Here is an 11,831-nt window from a genome sequence, read left to right as displayed (position 1 = left end):
AGAGGGATGCCGGGGCACTCGTCCAGACCGCACAGCAAGGTATTTTGTTTATACTATCCATTGCATTTGCACTATATAGCACTTGTCGCAATTGTTCTGAGCTTTATTTTAAATTGGCCAGTTTCATTTGGGAGATTTCATTATCTCAATATGCACTATTGCATGGTTATATATATCTCTCTATAATGGGGACATCCAATTGGCCTGGGCTGTTTTTGTAGATGGTCTATTATCACTTTACGTGCTAGTGCTAATCTTGGTTTTTGAGTTTGCCTATAGCAGTATAGTTCATCTTTTGTGGATTCTTGGACCTTTCTTGACATGTAGTAAAATGTATTTTTACATGTTTTATATTTGGCCTATAATAAAATTGTTATTTTATATCAAGTACCATAGTGGAGATCACTTTATTCTTCTGGTCACACTGCTTGTGAGGGATAGTCCCCAATAAGCAGCACAGGTCCCAATAGGCAGCATAGTCCCCAATAAGCAGCACAGGTCCCCAATAGGCAGCACAGGTCCCCAATAGGCAGCATAGGTCCCGCCGTTTAAAAAAAAAAAAATACCAGTGCTCACCTATGTCCTCCGCTGCTCTGAAGAGGCACCCGCTCGACTCTGTCTTCTTGTGGCACATCAAATAAGGGGGAGAAGCATAAAAAAATGCTGCAAAAAATGCAATAATCAGAGAATATTGATATTGTGTAGTTTGGTGCGGATATATGCAGAAAACAAAACCACAGGATTTCTGCAACGTGTGAACACGGCCTAACAGACGCCAGATGCCATACAGTGATGCTACATAAAGATGAGAACGTTCTGGCGGCTCCGACTGGGAATGAATGAAATAAATCCCCAGATACTGTAGACAGTCCTGGAAGGCTACTTTCACACTTCCGTTGTTTGGCCAACGTCGCAATGCGTTGTTTTGGAGAAAAACGCATCCTGCAAAGTTGCCTGCAGGATGCGTTTTTTCTCCATAGACTTGCATTAGCGATGCATTGCGACGTATGGCCATACGTTGCATGCGTTGTCCACTGGATGCATCAGGTTTTGGCGGACCGTCGTCTCGGAAAAACGTTCAAGGGAACGTTTTTCCGTACGTTGCATCCAGTGTTTCACACTGCGCCTGCCCAGCAGGAAATATAGCTCTCACGATCTTTCCTGCTCGGCAACGCAGACGGAAATGTGAAAGCACACACTTCCGTTGGTACGTCGCGCCGACGCTTTGTGACAGCCCCGTACCAATGGAAGTGTGAAAGAAGCCTTAGGAGACGATAATGATCCGCTGGAACATGCGCAATAGACATAGCAGAACGCTGAGAGCAGCGATTATGGCGCCTTCCATGTGAACATGCGTGATTTCCGGGGGGTAAACATTAGATACACAGCTGGAATAGCTGCAACATTTTGATTAGACTGCGCTGATCACATGACAATAATATAGTTGATGAATATATGTGGCCCTTTAGCACAAAAGGCACGTTATATAAGATGTTCAGGATATGGAGTCTTTTTGATACTAAAAAAGACAGCATATGTTTTGAAAAATATCACTTTTTTAAATCTTATGATTGTAGATGCATGTGATTGTTAATTTTGTCTAAAGTCTACCGCTTTTTTTTTTCACCGTATGGATTTGGAGTGCCGCCTTCATTTTTCTTCTGTCTAAATTTGGGAAAGTATTGGACTTTTGCCTGGGAGGCCTGGCACCCATCAATGATTATTGTGCTGTTCCAAATTTTTGTATATTTCCAGATCTGCTTATATTCCTACAAAAAGCCAAGAAAATCAATCATATTGATGTATAGAACCGGCTCCATCATCATATAAGGAAAACAGGCCAGTACTACAAGTCTCAGCATATTAGTTATGTAACAGTGGAAGACATTAAAGGGTGAGGGGCAGATTAGGATGGCACTACAAGGCTCAGCAACATGTAGACTGTTCTGAGAATAATTACAAGTATATGACAAGGTATAGGGGGTTACAAGCTTCAGTAAATCTGGGTTATGTGATATAAGGGAACGTTACTGGGATGCGGAGATAATAGAGAAATGGGAGACAGAACTACAAATCCCAGCATACGTATGCTACTATATTAGAGTGCAGAACCACAAGTCCCAGCACGTTTGTATGTTGTTATATGACATTGGTATGCAGAACTATCCGACCCAGCATTTTCAAGTTGTGGTTTTGTAGGAGAGGACATGAAAAGGAGAAGGTACTAGAGGAAAGCACTACAACGCCCAGCACGTCCACGGGATTATTAGTGGATATCAATGGGCATAAATTTATGTAAGGGAAAAATAAGAACAACTCCCAGCACTGCGTCTATTATTGCTGAGCTCCTCCTTCGTGTCACATGACCACACCACAGATCCTGCAGTCACTGAGTAGCCTGCCCGTGACCATCCTTATAGCGCTGATGATGTTATGATGACGTTACGCCAGGTCCTGCAGTCACTTCTGCCTGTGCCCATCCTATAGCGCTGATCATGTGATGGTGACGTCACGTCAGGTCCTGCAGTCACTATGTGTTCTGCCCGTGACCATCCTATAGCGCTGAACATGTCATGGTGACGTCACGCCAGGTCCTGCAGTCACTGTGTTCTGCCCGTGACCATCCTATAGCGCTGAACATGTCATGGTGACGTCACGCCAGGTCCTGCAGTCACTGTGTTCTGCCCGTGACCATCCTATAGCGCTGAACATGTCATGGTGACGTCACGTTAGGTCCTGCAGTCACTGTGTTCTGCCCGTGACCATCCTATAGCGCTGATCATGTGCTGGTGACGTCACGCCAGGTCCTGCAGTCCCTATGAACTAATGACCATTCTACAACGCTGATCACGTGATGGTGACGTCACGTCAGGTCTTTCTGTTACCATTTAGCAGCTACATAGAAGTTCAGGTCGTATGCCTTGTAGTCACTGCTGTGTTTTGTGCTGTGTTGATTGTATAGGTCTCTATTCTAGTTATGGGCAGTCTGACTGGTTTTGTAATCTGGATCATTTGGCTTCACTCGCCAAAAAGAGCCGGCTTTCTAGATCCCTATTAATGTGTCCTCCCCCATGTAAGGTGCTGTACGGTGGGTATCCCACCACTGGGACCCGCATTTATATTCCCATTGTAAAGTGTCGCTGCAGTTCCGACTCCCAACCTCCGCTCCATTCATTCACTATGGGGCTGCCGGAAAAAGCAGAGTGCAGAGCTCAGCAGTCCCATAGAGAATGAAACCTGAATATCAGGCATTACCAAGTAACACATAATTCATCCAGGAGGATAACCCTGCTTACAGACAGTGAGGAAATAGGGTGACGGGCGAGAAAGGGCTTGTTGTAGCTTATGGACTTTTATGATATAGTTCTACATGTAAACTGCATGAGCCGGTCTGCAACCAATAGCCAAGACATAGTGTCCATGGTAAGGAAAGGGAAGATTCTCGAGATATTTGGGGATATAAAGAACAATTGGAAAAAAGATTTAAAATAAAATACAACATAAAAAATGAGGGTATTGTGGTTACAATTATTGGTCCAACCATTGGGCGATATGTCAGTCTCGATGAGTACATAAAGATGTCGATGGATACAAAATTCCTAGAACTGTACATAAGATCAGTCATCATGATCTTCGTAATTAAAAAGACATGATTATACTTACACAATACAAACAAGAAATTAATCACGACAGACATATTAGGGCAGAGCACTTAAAGGAAACTTGTCATGTAAAAAAACACTATTCGCCTGCGGATATGGGGTTAAATTGCAGGGTATTCCCCTGGCTTCGGGTTTTCAGCCATAGATGCTCGGTTTCAGTCACCACGCAGTACAGCTGTAACCTTGCCCCAGCACAGACTGACCGCTGGCTCTACCATACGTCAATACAGAGCTGGCTGTCAGTCAGTGCCGGGGCTACAGCCTCCGCACACTATGTGCTGAGCGGTGACTTAAATTCCTCCTGACGCACCTCTATGGCCGGGGTCACACTTGCGAGTGTAATGCGAGAAACTCGCGCCTCAATACCCGGCACTGCCGCTGGCACTCGGGACCGGAGCATTCAGCTGTATAGAAATCCATGCAACCGCACACTCCAGTCCTGAGTGCTGGCGGCAGTGCCGGGTATTGATGTGAGTTTCTCGCATCACACTCGCAAGTGTGACCATGGCCTATGACTGAAAACCTGAGGCTTCTTAAAGGAATAAACTTAATTTCCTCCTGGTAGATGCACTTTCAGTGTGGGGGCTGGGCAGTTTTAGAACACTATAAACCTGCAGACTGCCTCCTATATCCGCAGGGTAATAGCATTTTTTTTTACAAGTTCCCTTTATGTAAATGACCTACTGTCAAAAAAGACATTACATATACTACCCGTCACACTCCATAAAGAGAAGGACCTAATAACACACACTGACCAGTATCCCCAACAGCTAAAAGTGAACTAGATAATGTGGGGAAAGGAGTAGGGGATTGATAATATTTGGTGTGGAATCTTGACAGTTTTCTCATTGAAGTAAATGGCCAGATTTTCAGCACTGAGACCAGTGACTAGGGCCTGATCTGTAGTACTGAGTGACAAGTGTTACATATTATTTGGATAGTGCGTAAATGAAGGTAGGGAAGTAGGCTTGTTTGGAAAAGTGAAGTGCACAATTATAGATTTTAGCCAAGGCTGCCTGGTTCTTAACCCTTCTCTCCACACCCCATTGCTAGAAAGACTACAGGGTGGGCCATTTCTATGGATACACCTAAATAAAATGGAAATGTTGGTGATATTAACTTCCTGTTTGTAGCACATTAGTATATGGGAGGGGGAAAGCTTTTCAAGATTGGTGATGACCATGGCGGCCATTTTGAAGTCAGCCATTTTGGATCCAACTTTATTTTTTTCAATGGGAAGAGGGTCATGTGACACATGAAACTTATTGAGAATTTCACAAGAAAAACAATGGTGTGCTTAGTTTTAATGCATCTTTATTCGTTCATGAGTTATTTACAAATTTAGTGCTACTTATAAAATGTGTTCAAAGTGCTGCCCATTGTGTTGGATTGTCAATGCAACCCTCTTCTCCCACTCTTGACACACTGATAGCAACACCGCAGAAAAAATGCTATGACAGGCTTCCAGTATCCGTTGTTTCAGATGCTGCACATCTCGTATCTTCACATGCTTCACTTCTTCTAGGCTGTGAAGATACGAGATGTTCAGCATCTGAAACAACGGATACTGGAAGCCCGTGCTAGCATTTCTTCTACAGTGTTGGGAGTATTCATAAGCCGCCACCTGCGCTATAAATAAATCAATAAATTTCTATAACCCACCAGGCTAAACTGACAGCTGGGGGCTGCAACCTTCAGCTGTCACCGTTAGCAAGGCTGGTTTTCTAGAATAGAGGGGTTCCCCACTCTGTTTTTTTAATTCTTTAAATAAATAATTTAAAAAAATGGCGTGGGGTCCCCCCCATCTTTAACAACCAGCTTTGCTAAAGCTGATAGCTGGGCGCTGGTATTCTCAGGCTGGTAAGGGGCCATTGATATAGGCACATCTATTTTTTGCCTGGCTCTTCCCACTTGCCCTGTAGCGGTGGCAAGTGGGGTAATGTTTGTGGGTTCATGTCACCTTTGTATTGTCAGGTTACGTCAAGCCCATGGCTTAGTAAACCGTCACCACACGTATCCGAGATACGGACGTGTGAAAGGGGACTTATTGTAATGTTTGGCGGTTAGATCACTACATGAGACATAACCCATTTCACCCATGGGCCATTTTGCTTTTTTTTTCTTTTTTTTTCACTTTTTTTTCCCCTTCTTCCAAATCCTTTTTTATATTTCCATCAATATGGAATGTGGTATGACACGCGCCCCTGTCAGCTCATGTTAAATCCCACTATCAAAGATTGACAAGAGATTTAACAGGTTAACAGCTGCACCTTTCCACCCACAACTGTTAAAGGCTCATGATGACTGATTAAATCAGCGGTCATGTGTCGGGGAAGATGCTGCTCAGCGTGTGAGCCTGCATCAAAGTCAGGGACATGACATATACAACAAATGAATCCAATAGCAATCAGTTTTTTTAGATGAAAAAGTTATGCCAATACAACTTTTCTGTCAAGCTAAAAAAACGATTGCTGCTAGATCCATTTTTTTTAACAGTCTAGTCTATGGAAAACTGATCAGTTAAATAGCCAACCATTTTTATTCTGTTTCAAACAAATCTGTTTTTTTTTTTGCTTATTCATTTTGTTTCAAAAGGATGATTACTGGCCGTGATTGATAGCTATCTCTGCATGCACAGTCATACAGCATGTCAATCACTTGTAAGACTGCCCACTGGACTTCTTTTCATACAAACATCAGGGATTTCAATAAATTAAATACAAAGTTTACTGAAACTTTTCCAGTAAGAATATATATTATTCTAATCACCTCCGCCTGCTCTATAACATCCGGCCTGCAGATCAGATGCTATTTTCACATGATAGGTCCCTTTAAGAGGAAAAATAGTTAGGGTGAGTGTCCACGGTAAGTAAACGCTGCGTGTTTGACGCTGCAGTGTCAAACACGCAGCGTCCAGATGTTCCAGCATAGTGGAGGGGATTTTTTGAAATCCCGTGTCCACTATGCGTGGAAACCCGCACGCGGCGGCCCTGCGACTCCGGATATGCTGCGCGTCTTTTCAGATCGCAGCATGTCCGTGCTACCTGCGGCGACGCAAGTAATATCACAGGGCCCTATGGCGAGGGGTGCGATGATCCCGGATGTGTACAGTACACATCCGGCATCCTCGCATCCCAGAAAGGGGGCGGGGCTTTGCGGCTCCGGCGATGCTGCCGATCATCCTGATCGTGGACACGCACCCTTATGATCAGAGAGCAGGAGAGGAAAGTTAATAAAGTAAGAAACTGAACAGAAAGGAGAGCAAATCAAGTTTGTTTGCATCTTCATATGTAGGAGTATTAAAAGAAAGTGGTGAAAGGCCAAGATAGGAGGTTAAAGATTGAGTTAATAGACATGTAAAATCTCCAATAATGAGAATCAGAATATCAAAGGATGGAAGGTGATGAAGCCATGTTGCAAAGAGATCCAGAGCAGGCTGGGTTTGCACTGAGGGCAGTTCACAATCTCCACTTGCAGATAGAAGAGGTGGAGGAGTCCAATGGCGTGGACTTCAAAAGACAATGTGCGGGTTTTGGGAGAATGAACTGAAAAGCAGGACAGTGGAGTCAGTAGGCCAAAAACTTTGACTCCTCTAGCTTTTCAGATTCTGACTCTTTCATGAATGATTGTTATATAACACATTTACTGTTGCAAAATCGTAATATCAGGATTATGCTCCCAATCACGTAAATAATGGGGCTACTGAGAATATAAGACATTTAATTGAACTAATATAGAATTAAGATTTAGTATTAACGTTTCCTTGATATTGTACAGAGCTCCATTCCTGCAGTGCATGTAGCAGTCACTTGGTCCCATCTGCTAGCTTCCTGTGATGTTCCAGCGGTTGGTTTTTCCTTCTGGCCTTCAGCTTTGATCTGTCCCAGTGGGGCTGTGGAAGTCCATTCACGAATGCCCTCTTAACACAAGTTTGTGAGTGATGTCACTGTGAATAGAAATTTTCAATTCCATGTTGCGCTAGTTACCCCTGCAATGTGTAGTGTTTTTCAAAAGAGACAACAGCCAATATCCCTGAACAATAACACGGATCGGATATAACTCCAAACTCCTATACGAACAAAGCCAAAAGCAACACTGCATCTGTGTAGTTAGATGGCGGAGAATCTCCCTGGTAGACCCCTCCAACCAAATGAATATAAGAAATCAATTCTACTGAAGCCCCTCTCATTTTATGGTCTGCGGGTTCCAAAGGGTTTTACTAGCATAGTCGCCTGACTGCTTTGATATTGGGCTTGGGGGGACACAAATGCACGCTGTGTGGATGGGTTGCGAGTGAAATCTGTGAACTACTTCTAAAAGTAGATGACAATTGTATGGGGGGGAGGAATCAAAAAGTTGGTTGTGATGGTTGACCAGAGCTAGCCTGGCAGTGGCTGCAGTTAGGTATTTTACTGATGACAATGTGGGGAGTAAAAGTTGTGGACAGTACAGATATTGAGGAGGGAGACGAGAGGGACTGTGGCTAAAGGCCCCGTCACACTTAGCGACGCTAAAGCGATCCCGACAACGATACGACCTGTCAGGGATCGTTGCTGCGTCGCTATGTGGTCGCTGGTGAGATGTCAAACAGTGAGATCTTCCCAACGACGCAGCAGCGATGCGGCGACCTGTAGCGACCTGTACAACGATGTCGTTGGTCGTTGTGACCCTGTCACATGACAGCTATTATGACGATTCAGACCTCGATGAGGGACGTCCTGTGTCGTCTGAGTCGTCAACGAGGTCGTTGGTAAGGTGTCAAACACAGCGATGTGTGCTACCCAGCAGGACCTCAACGATCAAAAAAAGGTCCAGGCCATTCCGACACGACCAGCGATCTCACAGCAGGGGCCTGGTCGCTGCTACGTGTCACACATAGCGAGATCGCTACTGAGGTCGCTGTTGCATCACAAAACTTGTGACTCAGCAGCGATCTCGCTAGCGACCTCGCTTAGTGTGACGGGGGCTTAAGCTGTGAATGAAGGACAGATCCCCAGGCACTGTTTGCCCTGTGTCCTTCACAGCTAAAAGAAGATAAGCCTGTGATTTGTCTAGGCTACCATGTTACAAGAGGTGGATTCCACCTCACGACAGGCAGTCAGCAGCACGTTACAGAGGAGAAAGATACCTACTAGTGGTTCGTGCTTTAGCAATTTTTACAGGTGTAAGAAATTTTTTTTTCTGTAAATAAAGTGATTTACAACTTTGCTATTTAGCACACCGGCTATCAAATGGAGATACGTTTATTGAAGTGACAGCTACCCCTTACGCTTTCTTATATATAAATTTACAAGCTGTTTTTTTTCCTTATAATGTCTACAGCATAAGAACCCTCAACTGATGTCTCATATTCCCATCCTAAATCCTAAATTTTGTGACAACCACTGAGGATGGACCAGGTCACAAATAAGATCGCCAGCAGGTTATTAAGCTTCACCCTGGAGATCATCTATCTGTTGACTGGAGAGGTGAGCAATATAGGGCATTATATCACATCGTGCAGCTTTCATCTTTTCTCTCTGCTTCTTGCATAGAATATAGGATTGGAAGGTGAGCGATACTGGGAATGTATATAGTGATACTTACATAATGATACTTTTTAGAGTTCCTCTACATTCACAGGATTACACGGTAGTAAGGAAGACCTCTGATGAGTGTGTAAGCCATACCAGCTATCCTTACGTATCAGAACGGTGGAGCAGAATCCCTATCACTTTGCCTAGACCTCACTTATTGAGGCAAGTGCAAAATAATGATCAGAAGATCCTGGACCTCACCAGCAAGATGATTGAGCTGCTGACTGGAGAGGTGAGCGCTGCTTGGAATGCTGGGGCATTATACAGTAACACAAGGGATGATGTGTCTGGACGATGACTGTATCATTGTGTGTCAGGTTCCTCTAAGGTGTCAAGATGTCACTGTCCATTTCTCCATGGAGGAGTGGGAGTATATAGAAGGACACAAGGATCTGTACGAAGATGTTATGATGAAGGACAAGACTCAAATATCACCAGGTAAGAGGAGACTTTGAAGAAAAATCCTTTTAGGGGCCTTTTTGTGATCCTACTGGTAGTTGGCACCATGATAAGACTGTGATCACTTGTGGATTCTGGTAGCCTTGGTGAAACCATCACACCATTTTGGCAGTGTACCTACATGTTTGCAGTAACATCTATGGATTCCTTTCTCTAAATTACTCATTCTTTTGTATGAATTAGTAGAACCTGGATCAAGTTATGTGGCCACTCCTAGTCAGTTAAGTTGGGACCATCCAAACCATAGAAATCAAACCATAGTGGTTCATAAACTAAAGGGTTTGTCCAGTCCAAATCGATAAGTCTGCTGTCACTCTGTGTGACTGCAGACTTATATATCCTCCCAAGCATGCCCAGTGCGCTGCGAAGATTCGCCAGTTTCTGAGCCGAGGCCGGAGGGTGTGTATGATGTGGCCGTCCAGTGGGTGTGGCCAATTAGGGCACGGCCTCTCTCCATACAAGTTAATGGAGCAAGGTTGTGCCCTCTGGACAGGCTCTGGTCAGGAGTATGTATAGCGCATACATCCCTTCCGGTCTCGGCTGTTAGGATCTATTTACTATATACATTGTATTCAGTTCAGTTGGGTTTCCTACAGATGGATGCAGGAAGCAAAGTCCACAAGAGAGATGTTGCAGCCCCCTGTATTCCCAGGACTGTCCAGAAGAAGATCGCAGTATCCATCAATGTATTCAGGTAGATTTGTATATTCAGGACTAAAATCCATCTTGTCAAATATTAGATCATTAAAGAGATTTTCACGTTAGCAGACATTCCTACATAATGTGTTCCACATAAACTATGAAAAATGTACATAATACACCAATATTTTGGGAGGGACATATAATAGACTTTAATAAATCCAAAATCTGGCACTCAAAAAATGCAATAATGTATTCGTGCTTGAATCACGAATAAATTCATTACTGCTTTTTTGAGTGCCAGGTTTTGTATTTATTATAATATAGGGGTTGGTAACCTTTCTCTGAGCACCTAATTTTGAAGAAGTAACATGTAAGATTATTAAATATAATAGATTTTAGGATGTTTTTTGTTTTCTTCATATGATCCAATTACTTTCTCCAGAAATATTAGTGCATATCACAACTTGGAGCCATTCTCCAACAATCCCCCAGTGCCATGTAAAAGGTCATTTTCATGTTTGTAGAATAGTTGCTAAAACATTTCCTCTACCCCCCGGGAATTATTGTGGAACTCTAAAGGGGGTTTCCTGTGTCACCCAGCTGCAGTTTTTATTTCTAAAAAAACAGGAGCTTCTCTCCCTCTCCTCGGGTCCAGCAGTGAGTCTTCACTGTTGGTCCTGGGATTTGTTATTGTTTACAGTGGTGATACAATGTTGATAACGCTGCAGCCAATCGATGAACTCAGTAACTCCGCCAGGGGGAGAGGTTGAACTCTGTTATTGACTGTCGGTGATGTCAGACAATAGACCCTGAAGCAGCAGCGTAGACGCATCGCTGTTAAAGCAGTTAGAGTAGTGAGGGAACAGTAGGGACTTTTTAATTAAAGTATATTAGAAAAGAGATTAGATTATGTAATTACATAGATAGGCATTAAGGATTAAAATAAAGTTTAGTTTCGGACCACCCCTTTAAGTAATTTTCTCTTAACCTCTTTCTTTATTTCTGTGTTGTATGTATAGGGTGAAGATCTCCTTGATATTAAAATTGAAGTTGTTGATGAAAAAGAGGCGATGTATACCACGGTAGGACAGCAGTGTAAGCAAAGAAGAGGCTTGAGGGTCCCAACATACATTTATCATCTCATCACCTTCTAAAGACAAGGGTTCACATTTTTTGCTTTTGTCTTTTTATGTTATGCTCCACTAATTATAAAGGGGTCCCTTGATTTGCTCCAAACCCATTAAGGATCACACTTTTAGTGCATTTTCACTTGTACGACAGTTAGAAAATTCAACCTATGCATGATTATTTTTCTTAAAGGCGTTGGCTACCCTGGTGGGGAAAATTATAAATTGCCCTAAACGGTTATTTGCAAGCATAAGCAATCATAATTAACCCCCTTGCTTGCCACTGCGCAGTGTTTCAACCCCCATGCTTCCCATGGCAGCAGCTGTCACCACATCCATATAACAGGGGTGAAGTAAGAAAATTA

At 43.4% G+C, this 11,831-nt stretch overlaps 1 protein-coding gene across 2 annotated transcripts in view; it reads left to right on the top strand.

Annotated features, from left to right (window-relative positions):
- Positions 1-2,865: 2,865 nt before the first annotated feature.
- Positions 2,866-11,831, top strand: part of LOC143765031 (uncharacterized) — a 52,673-nt gene continuing 43,707 nt past the window's right edge. The window contains exons 1-6 of one of the 2 annotated variants that reach the window (XR_013213315.1): positions 2,866-2,911; positions 8,985-9,130; positions 9,285-9,470; positions 9,556-9,676; positions 10,294-10,391; positions 11,359-11,434. Coding sequence is in view for 1 of the 2 variants with exons in the window: in XM_077251263.1 (XP_077107378.1) it covers positions 9,053-9,130; positions 9,285-9,470; positions 9,556-9,676; positions 10,294-10,391; positions 11,359-11,434 (559 nt within the window). In the remaining variant the exon portion in view is untranslated. Of the gene's footprint in view, positions 2,912-5,314; positions 9,131-9,284; positions 9,471-9,555; positions 9,677-10,293; positions 10,392-11,358; positions 11,435-11,831 lie in introns of those variants that run through there. The other variant, XM_077251263.1, reaches the window with a different exon arrangement.

Source organism: Ranitomeya variabilis, chromosome 4, assembly GCF_051348905.1.
Source record: "Ranitomeya variabilis isolate aRanVar5 chromosome 4, aRanVar5.hap1, whole genome shotgun sequence".
Taxonomy (NCBI): domain Eukaryota; kingdom Metazoa; phylum Chordata; class Amphibia; order Anura; family Dendrobatidae; genus Ranitomeya; species Ranitomeya variabilis.
The sequence above is the reverse complement of the archived record's forward strand: the minus strand, read 5'-3'. Positions and strand labels throughout refer to the sequence as shown.